The 18,066-nt window shown below is 48.3% G+C and overlaps 1 protein-coding gene across 21 annotated transcripts in view; it reads left to right on the top strand.

Moving 5' to 3' along the window:
* Positions 1-18,066, top strand: part of Prdm15 (PR/SET domain 15) — a 57,632-nt gene that overhangs the window by 2,456 nt on the left and 37,110 nt on the right. For 8 of the 21 annotated variants that reach the window (XR_015632785.1, XM_087576357.1, XM_087576353.1 and 5 more), the window contains exons 2-6: positions 7,705-7,750; positions 8,345-8,438; positions 10,024-10,177; positions 11,991-12,243; positions 17,691-17,792. Coding sequence is in view for 18 of the 21 variants with exons in the window: in XM_087576357.1 (XP_087432483.1) it covers positions 7,714-7,750; positions 8,345-8,438; positions 10,024-10,177; positions 11,991-12,243; positions 17,691-17,792 (640 nt within the window). In the remaining 3 variants the exon portion in view is untranslated. Of the gene's footprint in view, positions 1-7,704; positions 7,751-8,344; positions 8,439-10,023; positions 10,178-10,431; positions 10,587-11,990; positions 12,244-17,690; positions 17,793-18,066 lie in introns of those variants that run through there. The other 13 variants (XR_015632786.1, XM_087576359.1, XM_087576358.1 and 10 more) reach the window with 4 other exon arrangements.

Genomic DNA, 18,066 nt, shown 5'->3' with positions numbered 1-18,066 from the left:
GGCAGTTTTGTCTCCTGATTCAGAAGGGTAGGCAAGAAGCTCTGCTGTTCCCAGCCTTCTGCTCCATCTCCTCACCCATGTGGCTCTCTGTTCTAATCTCCCAGGAAAAGAGCTATAGTGGTCATTTACTGTCAGCAGGTGAAATAACAGAGAACCGTAAAATGCCCTGTGTACTTCCTTGACCCAGCTTCTTATGTACGTTTTGTTTTGTTTTGTTTTCCCCTGGAGCTGGGGACCGAACCCAGGGCCTTGTGCTTGCCTGGCAAACGCTCTACCACTGAGCCAAATCCCCAACCTTGAACCAGCTTCTTCAAGTAGACCCTTCTGTGGGTACTGGATGACAGTTCAGTGAAGGCCATCACAGCTCACCCAGAAGCGAGCGTAGCCTGTGGTCCTGTGAAATCATGTCTGATTCAATGAATAGACATACTTGTGTTGCGAGAAGTTACAGCAGGGGCGTCAGGAGAGCAATTGCAGGCAGCAGTGTGTAATGGACGGTTTGGGATCTCCAGGGAAGGAGGGTACAGAGAAGAGGCGGGGTCAGCTTGCTGATGCTGAAAGGGAAGCTGGCTCCTGTGAGTTGGAGGTGACTGGGCCATGCTGTCCTGAGGCTTGCATTTCATAGCTGCATTTATAAGAGATGAGGATCTATTTTAGAGGTCAGTGGAATTTTCATTTGCTGCTCTTAAACCTGGCCCGATCTGACAAGCTGGTACTGGGAATGCGACTGGTGAAATACTTTTGTGGAGACATTGGCAGAGAGAATGCCGTGCCTGGTACCAGGCATCCAGTGTTCCTCGGGTTGGTCCAGACCTAGGGAGAGGCGAGTGCTGCACCAAGATCCTGACTTGGAGGTGCCTTTCAACTTTGTGCCATATTTGGGGAAGAGCGGGGTCAAAGAGGACTGCATGCAGGCGGGTGCAGACGGCATAGGGTGTCCAGTGAGGGAAGCAAAGCAGGAGATTGATCACTGAAGCAAAACATCTGAGGGGAGGGAGGGACCTGAGATAATGATGGCGGGGGGTGTGGGCTAGAATGAGGGTGTTCTGTAGAGCTATTTGCTGGAACCACGTTGGTTTCTCTCTTTAGCCCTAGAAGGAGCTCCTGCATATCAGATACTTGCATTATGATTTGTAACAGTAGCAAATTACAGTTATGAAGTAGCAATGAAATAATTTTATAGTTGGTGGTTACCACAACACGAGGAATGGCACAGCATTAGGAAGGTAGAGAACCACTGCCACAGAAGGTGAGGAAGCCGGCAGTTTTCTGAGGACTTTTATCGTGGAAGGAAAAGAGGTTACACAGGCGACCTCCAGGCAAAGGCCCCGTAGTTTCAGTGTGTGAGCTCTGAGTGTCCGTAGGTGCTGCCAGACAGGTGCAATAGGAAGGGCTTCCAGGGAAAGTGGGGAGGCCTGTTTTTCATTGCATGGCGGATGTGCTTGCAAGGAGAGTGCTGTTAGATAGACCTCGTGAACAGTAGGTGTGTATTTGACAGATGGAGGGAAGGTTTTTAGCTTACTCTGTGGTGAAATGAAAGAATTCCCCAGACTAGGTAATTTATAAAGAGTGAGACCATATGGAGACTGTTCCCAGCTGGGTTAGAGAGCACCAGGAACCCCGCAGGTTGGACATCCTCGGGATGATGAATTGGGGAACCTGGGCCTTGGAGCCTACCTTTTAGGTGTGGGCCATCTTGCAGTGTCTTGTGGGAGAGCATCACTGACGAGGAAGTCAGGGGAGGGGAGACCATGACTATATAGACTCAGGAGATGGGATAATACCTGTGACTCAGTCACCTTCCAGGCCACTCACTCACCTCATGGCACCATCACAGTGACAGCTATCACAGCAGAATTTTGAGACCATATGCACCTCATAGCAGTTCTGGGAAAGGAAATAGCAGTAGGTACATGGAGGCTGGGAAGGGGACCTGAATACATTCTTAGGAAACCTGTACTAGTGGATGCTGGAGTCCCTCATCCTCTTCACCCTGTCACGTGGGGTAGGGGCAGGCACTGAGTCTGGTGGGATTTGATGCGCCTTGTTGCTGAACTTGTATAAACTTGACCAGGGCTGCTTGAAGACCCCACTTCCCTCCACTGGGATATGCCTTGGGCCTCCACTCACCGTTCTGAGGGCTGAGGCAGCGCCAGTACCACAGGAAACCTTGGATGAACGACAAGGCCTGAGGGACAGCACTGAAGCCAAGTGTGTCCTGAGCCCTGAGCATTGCCAGGGGTGTGAGGGGTGATACGACTGGACTGCCCGAGAGAAGTGAGCAAGCCTACTGTGTTAAGAGGCTGCCTTTGAGAAGCACGTTCCCCGTGTCTAGTTCTCCATGCGGGCTTGTGGCATTTTCTAAGTTTGAGGAACACAGGCTAATTAGTGATGGCACGTTTGCCTTTTATTGTGATGAGTCACAGTACTGCTTAGCTTAGTGCAGTGTGTTCGGCAAGATGCTTCCAGAACTCTGCCCTCACTTGCTGCCAAAACTCCGCCATCCTAACTGGTTGAGCTAGGATCTTCAAGTTGGAGGACACACTACCTCAGTTCCATTTTTACGCACGACCCTGTACGTCTCTCTTTTGCCCAGAGACTCCTCTGTAAGAGCCAGAGGTGAACACTGGAAACACAGCCTCATCAGAGATGAGCCAAGAAGTCAGAAAGGATGGAGAAGTTAGGAAAGAGAAAGGACTACACAACCTCGGTTGAGGACTCCCAAGATGGCAGAATGGCAGGCCTAGCCCTAAGACCTCAGATAGTAGGAGCTAAATCACACCGTCCGGAGGGTTCTGGAGGTAGAAGTCGAACACAGGTGCCTTGCTGACTGGGAAGAAATCAGACATGGTGGTGGTGTGCTGGCAGCACCTAGCATTCTGAGTGACATTGCCGTGCCTTGGCAGCTTGCTGTGCCTCAAGGTTCAAATGAGCACGCTCAGACCGCAGCCAGGCTTTGCAGGGAGGCTGCCGAGGAGGAACCCAGGAAGCAGGGAGGCGGGCACAGACAACAGTAATGCACTTGTAAAGTGTGGTGGCGGTAAGGGATGGAGTATACTGGAGAAGGAACTCAGGGCTCACCTCACTGCTCTGCAGCGAGGCGAAGTTCCGGAGACAGTGGGAATGTGCAGCCTCCTCTCCTCCAGCAGCAGAATCTGGTGGTTTATCCTGAGTGCACTTACTGATGCGAGCAGAGCCGTCCTGACTATGGGCAGGACCATTCCCTGAGCAGGGCATCCTGGACTTCGTCAAATGGAGAAACCCAGCTGAGCACTGGGAAGTGTTTATCACTCTCTACTTCCTGACTATGGATCCAGTGTGAGGTGTGGCTTCAAGCTCCTGCTGCCTTGACTTCCCTGCCAAGATTGACTGTCCTTGAACTGTGAGCTAGGATAAATCCTGCCTTCCTTAAGTTGCTTTTGTTAGAGTATTTTATAACTAACAGCAGGAAACAACACTAAAACCGACTGGGAGTCCAGACAGGACCATTTATTAAATAGTGTAAAGAAAGCTTTGTGCTCCACAGGAAATGAGCTTAGGAAGCCACAGGGCCAAATATGGGAGCCAGAGCTTAGGTTGTGCTGTTCTGGCATGAATGGCTGGAACCATTTCACATCTGCTTCTAGATAAACACTCAGCCACAGGTGCCTGCCTTTACACAGAACGGGCAGGAAGCAGCATAGGAGGACAAGGTGATGGGGCTACAAGTAGGAAGACTATCACAGACCAGAAAGGCCTTAAGTGTGAGGAAACCAAGGCCCAGGAAAGGATGGTAATCAGCAGTGACAAATAGGCTGATCTCTGGCATCTAGCACTCCTGTACTACAAGTACAGACTAATTATAGTCCTTGGCTCCTCAGCCTGTCCATCACAAAAGGAGGCTCCCTCTTCCCAGCTAGGCTGATGAGCTGCTGGCCTGCCTTGATCCCAGCAGATCAATTCTGAGAGATTCCTCTGGCCTCCAATGCCTGGCGTGTGACTTGAATGGGGTCTGCAGTGCTCTCAAGTGTTGAGCAGGATTCTCTCTGCCTAGCCCAGTATCCCTTCTTCAGCACATACCAAAACTAGAACACAGTACAGAGTTTGGGAAGCTTTATTTTCTTTTTTCCTATAGAGATTTCTTCCCGATTTTAATATAGTTATGAAAGCCCGTGCCAGTGGAAAGGTGGCCCCCTTGTTTAAGCAGAAATCCCCAGGACCTCTAGCCCAGAGCTGGCTCCTAAATCCTTGAGCTGTGTTCAAGCTAAGATCCATTGTAAGTGAAGAAGATGCTCAGACCGCTAAGACTTGATGTGAGAAAATTCCTTAAAACATGAATTACATGCATGAGGATGCTTGGGGTGTGAGGAAGCACTAAGTCTGTGAGTTTGACTCCTCCAAGATCTTTTCATAGCTGTAAACAGGGTTATCCTAAAGTTTCTGTGGAGAAGCCCAGCATAGAAAGACCTGCCTGTCATCCTAGCACTGCAGAGGCAGGCAGATATATTGATTTACATAGCAAGTTTCAGGGATACATAGTGAGACACTATCTCAACAAAATACAAAAAGAAAAAGGAGAGGAGGAAGGAAATTTAGAAGAGGAGGAGGGGGAATTTAATGGAGAGGCAAAGGAACCATACTAGATGAACCATCTTCCCAAAGACTTCAGCAGGAAGTAATGAGGCCTCACAGTAGGGCTAGACTGGCAGGTTGTTGATTGTGCTTTTCCCGTATGGTGTCACAGAGCAGCCATCAGAACAGAATAGACAACTGAGATAGCCACATGGACGTAGCCAATGGATTTAATGGTGAATGCTGAAGCAGAGTCCTCTGTGTGGCCTCAGCCGACCCAGCACATCGATTCTCCCTGGAATGCTGCAGTTACCTGCTCACCATGCCCAGACCCGTGGTTTGGGGTTTTGTTTTGTTTTGAAGATATGGGGTCAGGGTTAATTTTTTGCACAGGGATGCCCAGTCATCTCAGCAACATTTATAGGAAAGAAGGCCTTCCCGGGGGTTGGAGATTTAGCTCAGTGGTAGAGCACTTGCCTAGGAAGCGCAAGGCCCTGGGTTCGGTCCCCAGCTCCAAAAAAAAAAAGAATCAAAAAAAAAAAAAAGGGGGGGGGGCCTCTCCACGGAATCACTTCACAGAAACGTGGCTGGGCACGTGTGGATCTGTGCTTGCTTATCATCTTCATGCTGTCCTTCTTCCCTGCCCAGACCTCCAACACTAAAGCTTCACTGTTAAGCTTGGGGTGAGTAGATCTAATGTTCCCACTAACCTGCTTGTCTAATTACTTTTTCTGTTGCTGCAATAAAACACCTCACACAAGTAACTGAAAGGAAAGGGGCTCATGTTGTCTCACAGCCTGAGGGCATATTGCATCATAGTGGAGAAAACATGCTATCAGGAGCTTGATGGAGATGGCTCCATTGTATCCTCATTCCAGAAGCAGAGAGCCAAGAATGCTGGTTCTCAGCTTATTTTCTCATTTTTATTCAGCCAAGGACTCCAGCCTATGGAATGGTGTCCCCACAGTTAAGGTGGGTTTTTCTCCTTAAGTTATCCCAAACTAGGTAACCACGGGCATGCCCAGAGGTTAACCCAATCTGGACAGTCCTCCTGCAGCCCACTAGGTGATTCTAGAACCTGTCACTTTGAGAATGAATGTCACTATTACACGTGTCACCTGGGGCAGGCTGTGTAAAACTCCTGTGTCAGTGCTGGGGAAGGTATGCCTGGGGTCCACTGTCACCAGCCAGTTAGATTCAGGAGGTCCTCGACAGAACCTCTAGACACTCTCATTGTGTTTGTTTTCCTTGTAGTGGTGGCCCTTTGTCACTACAGCCATGTTTAGTTGGTGTACTCTAGCTACTGGCCAGGTTTGGGTTGTAGTTGAGTCAGCTGGAGAGTGCAAAAACCTGCTGGGACCCAGCCAGCACCTGGGCGAGTGCCTCTGGTCCACAGAACATACTCTGAACCACTGGAGAGAGGCCAATTTCTCTCAAAAATTTAATATCCCCTTCCCCTTTTTTTGTTCAAAATAGTGCTTTCTATATTTTCTTTTTTGGGGATTTCCTTCTCATTTTTGGCTTTGAGACAAGCTATCCCCCGAATAGCCCAGACTGGTCTTGAACTAACAATCTTCCTACCTCAGACTGCTTAGTGTGGGGATCATAGGTGAGTGTTACTACACCCGCACTGTTAACCTGTGAGGGTCGTAGAAATCTGGAGACTGAACTTGACTTTTACAAAGGAGCACTCATAGCTCATTAATGGATGAGAGCAAACCTGGAAAACACACATTACCACATGCAGCCTCTGCTTAGAAGGTCACTCGAGGCTGCACTGTGGGGACCGGATACCTCTAGTAAAGAATACTCAGGCTCTGGTGTTAGGCACCATGTAAGTGACGAGTTTCATGGCATTTTCAGTGTTCTCCCTTCTCACATCAGTATCTTAGGGTTCCTGTCCTTGCACCGCTGCGAGGGGTGAGTCTAGGCTAGGCTGCTGCCCTAGGGAGAAGCATCATGCTACAACTCTGCACAGATTTGGACTCCAAAACAAGCAGAACAGTAGGCTTTGTTTCTTTTGCTCCACTGTGGCTAGCTTTATCGGCTGTGCTCTGTGTCCTGCTGGGGTCCTGCTGCAGCTTCTTATTACCTGTTCTGATTGCAGAGCCCCTGACCTGAGTGTGGCTGGTGGGTAGAGTTGGGTTCCTGATGTGCATATAGACCCTCAGGCTTTGTAACACATAAGTGTCACCCTCTCATTGCATTTGGAAAAGGTAAAGTGTTACCTTTTTGTTATAGTTGTGTTGTACAACACCACCACCCCAATTAGTAAAAGTTTGGGTCCCAGCTGATGGTGTCAGCAGGTGACAGCAGAACCTTTAGGAGGAAGAAAGGTCATTAGGAAATGCCCTAAAAGGAACATTTGCTTCTCAGCTCCCATGCAGAGAGTGGCTTTGCTCACCCTATGTGGCCTCCAACCAGCAGTGCCAACCACAGCCTGAATCCCCTGAAGCTGAGCCAATCTCTTCTTGCCTTCTGCTCAGTGACCAGTCACTGTCCCCGTCCTGGATTGGAACTCAGTTCACATGGTACCCACCTGCCAGGAGACCCAGGAGGCCAGGCAGAGGCGTGGAACTGGGTTAGAGTTAGTAGGCCCTGGAGCCAGCTTCTAGCTTGAATGCCAACTTCGGCAAAAGAATATGTGTTGCTGAGTCTGGGGATTGATGTGATTGTTGTTTTTAGCATTTTTAAGCAACACGGAAAACTTTAAACTTAGAAACTGATCTCCCTGTGTTCTGTGCACAGGAACAAGGAGCCTTAAAAGACATTATTTCTAAAATCTCTTGTGGGGAGCTGAAGAGATGGCTCAGTCAACTAAGTGCTTGCCAGGCATGTGTGAGGACCTGAGTTCTATCCCCAGTACCCACATTTAAAAAGCCGGGCTCGTGGCAGGTACATATTATCTCTGTACTGGGGAGGTGGAGACAGGGTCTCTGATGCTCCCTGGCCAGCCAGCTTGGGCTAATCCAGGTCCCAGGGAAGTTCCTGTCTTGGAAAATGGTGGATGGCTCCAGGGATTGCCACCTAAGGGTGACTTTGGCCTTCACACACATGTGTACATGGGTGTACGTGTACACACCCAGGAAAACCCACACATAAACTGTGTTGTAAAACTCACTATTAACTGGGCTCTTTTGTATCTCTTGACAGGTATCAGCAATGGCTGAAGATGGCAGTGAGGAGATCATGTTTATCTGTAAGTGACCCATAGAACTGTCTGGTACTGGTGTGGTGCCCTAGAACACAGATGGAATTGACACTTTCTGTCTGTGCAAAGTGTCATCCATATTTTGTTTATATAGCATAGACATGCATTTCTGAGTCTGCAGTTTGCTGACTTGCTTTGAGAGCCTGGGTGTTACCTGTCTGCTGTAGTGCTGTGGCCTCAGTCAACTTCTCTTCAGGACTCCCATTAGGGCCACGTGACTGGATGGTCCTTAACTCAAAAAACTCACCCAAGGTTTAGAAAGAATGAAGGTTATTTAGGGTAATGGCTTATTACTACCCTAAATCCTGATCTTCCTAACCATGGAGATGATGTGTGAGGTTTGAAAGTGCCATAGACTGGTGCTCTTGAAAAGGCTTTTGCTTGGCATTCTGTGGTTTCAGGAGCACTAAGAGGTGACTTTTGTGACAGGCTTCTTCCAGCTGCTGTACCCTTGCTAGTCTTTGTATCAGCACACATGTCTCAGGAACCCCATTGCATTAGGGTCCCCTTTTCCATGTTTGTGGACTTTGGGTTTCTCTTTCCCTGAACATTGTCCCCTCTGACACTGGTGTGTGTTTGCAGGGTGTGAAGACTGCAGCCAGTACCATGACTCAGAGTGTCCTGAACTGGGACCTGTGGTCATGGTCAAGGACTCCTTTGTGCTGAGCAGGGCAAGGTAAGTGCATAGTACCACAGCAGCCCTGTCTGTGAGGAGGGGCTCTCGGCCTGTTTGTGTGGCCAGAGTGCAGAGGCCCCATGTATTTGAAGATGAAGGAGACTTGAGAGCCAAAATGAGAGGCTCTGTGTATGGGGGTGATACACCCCTCAGGGAGCTGGGCACTTTCTCACTGGGGTCAGACCTAAGAGTTTCAAAGCATGAGGGTGTGTTTCTTTGATGTAGTCAGGGACCTCCTGATCTGGGCTGTGCCAGCCTGGATTTCATCACTATGTATTGAGCAAAAGTGGCCAAACTCGCCAGATGGTAGTGGTACACATCTTTAATCTCAATATTTAGGAGCCAGAAGCAGGTGGATCTCTGTGAGTTCGAGCCCAACGTGGTCTACAGAGCAGGTTGTAGGATAGCCAAGGCTACACAGAGAAACCCTGTCTAAAAATAAAAAAGGTATCATCTGCTCTCTGAATCTAGGTCTCTGTGAACAGGTATGCACTGTAGATGAAATTGGTTAGGGTAAAGGTTCTGGACAGGTAGTCCGTGGAACAAGTCAAGCTGCTGTTAACTACCAGGAAAAACAAAATCTTGCAGGTGTGCTGAGTCAGCTCAGCAGCCAGGCCTTGTTCTCCAGGCCCATGTTTTCCTGGAAGCCTGTGTCTTCAGAAAGCTGGTTTAAGGCCCATGGACTGCCATGCAGTAGCCACTTAGACTTAGAGCAATGTTCCGTTCCTGGACCTCAGTAGCCTGAGACATGGAAAGCAAAAGTTATCTCTGTGATGGTGCCTGGTTCAGGCTGATATAAACTGATATGCTCGGTGTCTAATTATTATTATTGAGAAATCACCCAACTGGCGCCTTCCCCATTTACCTTTACTCGTGACTTACGTTTTGAAATATCTTTGCCCAAAGTAGAGAGCTGGTGAGCTCTTCTGTGGGGCCGAGGTGCCAGCTGCCTATTGAAATCTATCGAGATCTATCGAAATCTTTCAAAATCTAGCTGAAGACACTGGGCACACAGCCTTGCTCGTCCACTCTTCCTTCTTAGCCCAGCCCCTGCCCGTCCCCAAGGACAGTGGTCTGCCTTTGTTTCTGGATTTGTCTCCCACTGGCCCAAGCCTCACCCATTCTGAGGTCCCAGTTCCATGAACTCCTTTTCCAGCATTTTCTTTGACCTTCTAGTCTGGTTAATAAAGTGTCAGTGGGTAATATCCAGCTTACCCAGACCAGAGCCCCTTTGCTGGTCTTCAGTATGTACAAAACACCTCACCGTGCTCTGTGCCCTCTTTTTCTCCCTTCTTCCACATTGTCTACATACAGTCTTGAAGGCCATAACTGTCAGATTCAGTTCTTCTACCTCAGCACCCACACTAGGAATGTGGGGTCAGCATTGTTGTGTGGGGCTTTAACTGTATCCCTTAGTATGTAGGCTCTCTCACAAGCGTAGGTCAGTCCTGTTCCCCTGTATGGGAGAGCTTAAATTCTGTTCCCTGACAAAGCGCATCTTGGAAGCATGATGGTCTGTGAGGGGCTTGTAGGCATTGCATTGCTGTGAGTGACAGGGCCTCTTTGAGACTCCTTCTACTTCCAGGTCCTCCCTCCCCTCTAACCTGGAGATCAGGCGCCTGGATGACGGGGCTGAAGGTGTGTTTGCAGTGACCCAGCTAGTCAAGCGCACACAATTTGGTCCATTTGAGTCCAGAAGGGTCGCCAAGTGGGAGAAGGAATCTGCATTTCCTCTGAAGGTAAAAGCCGCAGGGGCAGGGGCTTCAGGGCCCCTTTAGAATCTGGGGCTGCATGACTTCTGGTGGGAGTGGGGTGAGGGCTGCTGAGTAGCATGGATTTGTAAGTGCTGGATTACTCTTTCCTTCACTTAGTGTGCTTTACATTACAGAGGTGAGGGTTAAGGCAGTGCCTACTAACTTGTAGGTCTTTAGGGAGGACGTTTAAGAACAGTCAGGAATGACCCCATGCTGATGTAACTCCTCTCCTCCCCCAGCAGGTGCTGTGGCTGCAGCACAGCGATGGTCTCTGTAGCTTCCTGCACCGGTGTGGCAATCTCACTCATATGTGTGAGTTGCACGAAGCTCTCAGAGACAGTGACAGCATGGGGCTTGGCGGCTGCACAGAGCACATCTGGCTGAGGGAGAACGGGTATTTCCAACTTAGATATGACACCAAGAAAACCAAAGTGGATGTCAGTTACATGAATGGCTGAGAATCTAAAGTGAACCCCAGGAAGCCTTCTGAGGCTGAGGAGGCTTTCTCATGTGGCAAGCCTTTGGAAATAGTTGGGACATAAACGAATGAGGCTGAGTTGTTCCTCAGTAGTCCTGAGGACAGTGGGCTTCCAATTTGAGACCTGGAAGATGCAGCCACCATTCTTAGGTGTTACAGTCTCAAGAGTTTGGCAGTCTTTGGATATTTGAATTTATGGGATAGATTTCAGCCAGCAAGGAAAGACAGATGCCCGATGATGGACATTTTCAGGAGGAGAGTGTAAGGGAAGCATAAAGGAAGTCTGTGGTAAGGAGTAATGTGAAAGGCCTAAATCTGAGGCCAGAAAGACAGGTGGGTTAGTGTCTGCTCTCTGCAGGTTATAGCTTTGCCAGGTTATGGGCAAACACTAGTGCCCATAAAGGGCCAGAGAAGGCCCTTTATGCCTGTTTGACCTCCTTCCACCTCCTCAGTTCTAAAAGTTATTTTCAGGTGTTAACTTGTTCTCAGCTCTGAGCACCTGTGTCTCAAGGGAAGCCCTGTGTCCCTGAGAGGAGGGTGGAAATGTGCTTTCCACACTCACTAGGGGTCACTGGGCACCTGGTGGCCTCCCAGTTTGTTACTACACTTCTGAAAGCCTCTCACGATAAGGATCTTTTCAGGGAAGGCCTGGCAGTGGGGCAGGGTTCCTGAGGAAGTAGTCATTATTCCACAGATAAAGGACATACCCTATGCCTGTGCTAACTCAAACCTAAAGATCCTAAGAGCTCTCCCTGCCCTGCCCTCACCCTGGAGCTTTAGTGGTGCTCCGCAGACTGGGGCAGCTCACCTAGACTGAAGGACTCTGCTGATGGCATGCTTAGGGCCTAACCAGGAGAAGACTTTCAGTATCTGGGTACCCACCTGAGCCAAGGGGAGAACACAGGTGTCCTATTTCTAATAGAGCTGAGAGGAGAGCTCTTTTTGTTATGTTGGATAGGAGGGCTCAGGATCTCCATGATGTCTAGAGAGGAGTCAAAGGTCTTCAGATTCCTGGACAGGAGAGCTCGCATTCCCCTTGACGCCTGCACAGGAGGAGAGCTCAGGTGTCCTCCCCCGACCCCCCTCACGGCTCACAGATAGTCCTCATCAATGCCAATGCTGAGGGCCTGTTGCGTGTCTTCAGCAACATCCCTTTCTCTTGTGACCAGCCTGACCCATCTAACACAGAGTCTTTCTCTGATCCCCTGGCCATGGTAATCAGCTTGTCAACAGGTCTTACCAGAAGCAGTGTGGTCTCCCCCATGGTTCCACACCACACTGATAGACTGGTGGGTAACCAGCCTGTGGCCCTCCCCTCAGGTATTTCAGAAGGATGGGCATCCTGTGTGCTTTGACACTTCCAACGAGGATGACTGCAACTGGATGATGCTAGTGCGACCAGCACTAGAGCCTGGGCACCAGAACCTGACAGCCTACCAGCATGGCAGTGACGTGTACTTCACCACCTCAAAGGACATTCCTGCAGGCACTGAACTGCGTGTGTGGTATGCTGCCTTTTATGCCAAGAAGATGGACAAGCCCATGCTAAAGCAGGCCTGCTCCAGTGTTCAGGGTAAATCCTGTTTCCTTTCTAGGGCCGGACCTCTTGCCAGGGATGCCAATGAAGTTGCTGGGTCAACAGCTGGGACAGGGGAGGTGGGGTGGAACCGGTGCAGTGCTTGTCACCATGCCTGGGCATATGGAGTGACAGTGCTCACCAAATCTTGGGACCCTTGCTGGTGAGAGATGGTGCCCCTGCCTTTAGGTGATTTGAAGCACTTGGTTATAATGCAGGCTAGCGCTTGCTCTGGTCTCCGGGTTCCTACAGTAGCCCATCCCTTGATACTGTGAGGAAGAAGTTTATTTCTGTGAGTACAGAGGCCCAGGGACAAGTCAAATCATGGTGTAAAAGATGAGGCCCAGGTCAGACTGAGTGATAGTGTAGAACAGTGGTTCTTAACCTTCCTAATGCCGCGACCCTTAATACGGGCTCTGATGTTGTGGTGATCCCCACCCAAAATTATTTTGTTGCTACTTCATATCTGTAATTTTGCTACTGTTTGTAATATCAATCATAATATAAGTATCTGTTTTCTCATGGTCTTAGGTGACCCTGTGAAAGGGTCGTTGGACCCCTCAAAGAGGGGTCAGGTGAGGGAATAGGCTACATCACAGTGCAGAAGGTGAGGAGACCTGGACTGGGGCAGCAGATCTGGCTGCTGTGCTGTTAATGTGCCAGTGCTGCTACTGCGGCCCTCTTCAACTCTGGTTCATAAGCATGTATGTGTGTGCGTGCCCATGCAAAAGTGTGGTATGTCTGGACGAATATTTTGGTGTGTGCATGTGGTTGTTTTAACCTGCAGAAAACATGATATTAACATGTGTAGGTACCTTCGTGTATGTACAGATATGTGTGCAGATGTATAGATGTGTGCATGTGTCACTGCAAATACAGTGTGAATATTTTGTATGCATATAGATGTATAGATTTGTACCTGTGTTATAGAGTGTACATATGTTAATGTATGTATGTACAGGCATGCAGGAGTATGCATGTGTGTACAAATGCACACGTGTATATACAGTAGCGTGTATGGATCCATAAGTTAGTGTATGTACCATCATGGACGCATGTACATGTATATACAGATGCACAGGTGTATACCTATGTTGGTGTATTATACTTAAAGGTATGTGCCTGTGTGTGCTCAGATGTACACATATGTGCATAACTTTTATGTATGTACAGATATATGATTGTGCACTGTAAACATATGCAGACGTGTGTTTTTGTATGCCTTGACGCATAGGCACATAGGAATGTACTTTTGTGTGGAAGAATAATCTGAGTGAGTCATCAGGTTCAGGATCTTTCTGGAGAAGTAGGTCACAGTAGTGTAGTAGAATCAGTTTATGTTTATTTCCGACTAGCTTACAAATAAATGAGACTCAGACTATGGTTATTTTATTTGGCTTTGACAATTACTGGAGTGTAGGTTTATAATTGGCACCAGTTATAGGGTTTATGGTTGGGGGATCCTGCGTCTGTTCCACCTCAGGACTCGTCCACTCTGGGAAGCAGGATGCAGAAAGGTGACCACTTTACCCCACACCACCACCAGGCTGGTGTCAGGCTGTAGGGCAGCCCGGAAACACCACTCTGGAGGGTGGGGAAGTGCAGTCTGGGAGCAAGACACAGCTGGAACTGGCTTGGGGGTCCCCAGGCCTACAAGGAGGCCTGGGCCATTGGGTTCTCAGGTTCTTGGGCATCCAGGTGCCACTAGAATGCTGCAGAAGAGCTGAGAATGGAGTGGGGGCCTGTGGACTGGATCTAGCCCGGGGCTAAGGGGGAAAGAGGGGAGCTCCGGCTGGTCCCATGGGGATAGTCCTTAGCTTGATGGTGGAGGGCTGCAGGCCTGGTGGTGGAGGCTGGGAGCGCAGGGAGGCCTTCTACAGGAGACCAGACCACAGCTCTGTAGGCAAAAGCCTCTGTGGCTCCCCACAGCAGATCCCAGTGAAAAGAGATAGTCATGGTTTTAAGGTGTTTATGACAGAAAGTGGATGAGTAAAACCATACCCTACTTCCCAGGGTGGTCCTGAGATTAAATACCTTTTGTAGAGAGGAGTGTCTGGGAAGGAAAGTTCATTGGTTAAGCTTCAAGGCCTTTAGGTACCTCATTATAAGGGAGATCTGTCTTGATCCTACATGACCTGTGGTCACGTCCTCTACTTGTGGAGGGGCTTTAGGCATTGCCCTTACATGACTGATGGCCACAAATCCATGGAGGGCTATGGCTAGTGACAGGCCTGGTTTCCTGGGAGTTAGGGAAAATGCCTACGGTCCCTTTCAGGGTCATCAGAGTTTCAGACCTTCTCAACTGGGAACCAGGGTACCTTTCACTGTCCCAAACTGGGGGACAGCCCTAAGCTATTTTACTAACTGCTGGTCTGGCTACCTCCCCAGCGGTGTACCCCAAATACTTGCTGTTTCTCCTGACCCGGTGCTCATGTTACCTCTCCTCTTGTGGCACCTTCTCTCCTCCTCATTCTCTGCCTCCTCCTCCTCCTTTTGCCCTGCTCAACCAGGTAACTCAAAGATCCACCTTTAATCCCTCCAGTAATTAGTGACTGTCTTTTTTTTTTTTAACCAATAGTTGTAAGTTAAGGAACAAGATTTGTACAACAACAGCTGGTAAATGTGAGAATTCACTCATAGGCCTACACCTTCTGGTACAGAATTTAGCATTATAGAACATAGCAACAGACCAAACCTCAACCCTGAGATGGCAGAACTTACCCTGTTGTACCTTGGTCCTAGGCGTCTCCCAGGGCGGGGCCTGCTCATTGTTGTCATGAAGAATTTCATCAGTAAAGTGGGACAGTGGCTCTGCTTCTGACCCCCGATTCAGCAACCTCTCTTGAAAATGGTTTCTTTCTATGCCAAGCATCATGTGATGCAAAGGCCTTAGGCAGTTCTCCACATTCTGCAAAGATCTCACTGGTGTAGGTTCCTAACACAGAAGGCTCTGGGCTGTCCTATGTTTCTAGTCAGTTAAAACTTTGAGGAAAGGAACCGGCAGTCCCCATGTGCATAGCCAGGGTCAGTTTGTGGACCTTGAGCCCTGTCCTTGTCCCTCTTCCTCAGGTTTGTATGTGAAATCATTGGAGGGCTAGAGGTACTGCCTAGGTGCCAACACCACCCCAACTGGGGATTTTAAAAAATCGAACAGTTAAAGCTCACTCCTGCACAGGCACAAGGCCTCGTGGCCAGACAACAGTTACAAGGCAAAATACTTATCACAAAAATCTCTGTGGGATATGTTGGCCCAGGATCCCAGCCATTCTAGGCTCAGGAGTACTGTGAGATGGCTGTTTTTGGTCTCACCATACCCTGTTATATGAGCCACTGAAAATTTAAATATGAAGAATCTTTGTGTGTGCGTGTATGTGTGTGTTGCTGCAGGTAGAATAAAGGTAGAACATTCTACTTCATACCCCACTTCTTTTTTTTCCCCCAATTGATAAGATATAATTGCCCACCTAAACATACAAAGCCCAGTACCATCCATCCCTCAAGAACATTAATAACAACCTGTAAATACACAGAGCGGAATCTTAACGTCACCTGCCATGGCTTCTCTCCCTCTCCCTCCTCTCTTCTCCTCCCGTACCACTCTCCTCCTCTTCCTTCAAACTTCTCTCCCGCCCACCCTTCCTTCTCCTCCACTGACAGGCCTCCTTCTACCCTGTATCTGCCCCTCACCTGTATTTTACAAATTCAATGGGGAGAAGGTTCTGGTGAAGTCACCTGAGTCCTGAGTAGTGACAGGCAGCTGTCCTTGGGACAATGGAATTAGCATCAAAATACAGATAACTCCAGGGCAAACCACAACATTTCCCCCTTTTTGTCCAGTTAAAAATTAGCCTTTTCACTTGTATAGAAATTGAGTACAATTACTACCATTCTACAATTTATAAAACATATGATACACTCAAAACCCAGTCCATCAATTTTGTCCATTAACTAAAGTACCTTGTCATCTATCCTGAAAGACTATAATTTTATACCTGACTTATATCCTGGTTTGAGATAGTATGCCATCTGAAAAATCACCCTTTCAAATTTATTATCCTTCTCAGTGCTAAACAGCTTGGGTTGTCTACAAGACTACCACCAGTCTTCAACCACATCAGAAATCTTTGAAAGACCAAATATCTATACACATAGGAAGCCTAATACGGCTTCCAGAACTGAGAGGTTGTAGAGACAAATCTCCACTAGCACAGTCCTCTGTTAGCAACATGTGAGCACAAGTCTTCAGCCTTCTGGCCCAAAATCAACTGACAGACCGTTGAAATGCAGATTTGAAGGGCTGATCATCCTGTCTTGGCAGAGTTTATCAGTCAACCATTCTGCATAATTTATCCTTTTCTGTACAGTATTAGTCTGCAGATGAAGCAGGCAGTTTTGTCCAGTGGCTGCCTAGCCACAAAGTATTGCCTCATCTGGAGGTAGAGATGTTCAAATTCTTCATTAAATCCACCAAAGGGGAACTTAGGAACAGATATGTCTCAACAAAAGATAAATAACTTTAAGTCTCAAATTTTGTGGATTTCTGATGTTTTTGAAAACCATCTATCTTAGACAAACTCTACTGTTGTATCCATATCCTAAATATTATCTTGAAAGTACTCTCACAAAGTCAGAGCCATGAATTTGTTATTTGGCCTTAACTCCAAGGTGTAATCAACTCAGAAGTTTGTAATGATATCAATAGAAGGACTGGCTCTAAATCTTGTACTTTTAAACTTTTTTTGACAAATAAATTCTATACCAAAACAAAGATATGATGTTAGCTTAGTTACCAAATGAGATTATGACTGTACAACTCACTCTAGCTAATTCCTCCCTGTTAAATTACAACCAATTTCAAATTCCTCATAAAAACAACTTTAGAATAACCGCTTTTGGCCCACCAAAAGTCCAGGGAACTGGGGCGACAACTCCTCTATAACTTCTTCAAGTTGTACATGGGCGTTGAGATATCCTAGGGGGTAGGGCATACCCCACTTCTTAAAAAACTTTTTTGAGACAGGGCTTCACTGAGTTCCAGGCTGTCCTCACACTTGTTCTGTGACCATAGTGGGCCTTAGATTCCCATTCTTCTTGTCCAGCCTACTAAGCAGTTGGTATTACAAACCTGCACAACCAGGCCCAGCTCAAGCATAGGTCCTGGAGGCCTTTCTCTTATGGAATATGAAGGGCTCTGGTCCCACAGGAGGGGCCACAGTTCTGTGTCTGGTGACAGGGCTCACCCTGTGGTAGTAGCAGGGATACCATATCTGCTCAGCTTCCTCCTCTGTGAAATGGGGATGAGCTTGGTCACTGTGTGTGAAACTGAGGGTAGTTCCTACAATGCAGTGCTCAGGAGCCTGTGGGCATCTCCATCCCTCTCAGATCACCTAGGGGCCAGGCCATTCTCTGCACTCGTGGCTAACCTTTCTGAATGTGTCTTGCAGCTGCAGGCACCCCTGAGCCCAGTGTCACTGTGGAGCCTGAGCGTGCCCAGTGGGTGTGTAAGGTGTGTTCCAACACCTTCCTGGAGCTTCAGCTCCTGAACGGTAAGATAAAAGTGGCAAATGGTGTTTTTCCAAGAAGTGCAGACTGTTGTGCTGAGCTTTTTCATTCATATCAGCACATGCCCATGGTGATCAGGATGTCCTAGTCTTTGTCTGCCCCATGGCCCACAGTGACCTGCCCCTCAGACCTCTTCCGTGCAACACTGTTGCCTGGGAGTGTCGGCTACTCACTCCAGCCTCAGTCTGTTTATCCAGAAAATGGCCACCTGGCTGTATAGGCTGTTGTGAGACTCACTGAGTCAATGCAGGTCCATGG

This window comes from Rattus norvegicus, chromosome 11 (genome assembly GCF_021556685.1).
Source record: "Rattus norvegicus strain SHRSP/BbbUtx chromosome 11, alternate assembly SHRSP_T2T, whole genome shotgun sequence".
In the NCBI taxonomy this organism is placed as follows: Eukaryota; Metazoa; Chordata; class Mammalia; order Rodentia; family Muridae; genus Rattus; species Rattus norvegicus.
Note: the sequence above shows the minus strand (reverse complement) of the source record. Positions and strands in the feature narration are given on the sequence as shown.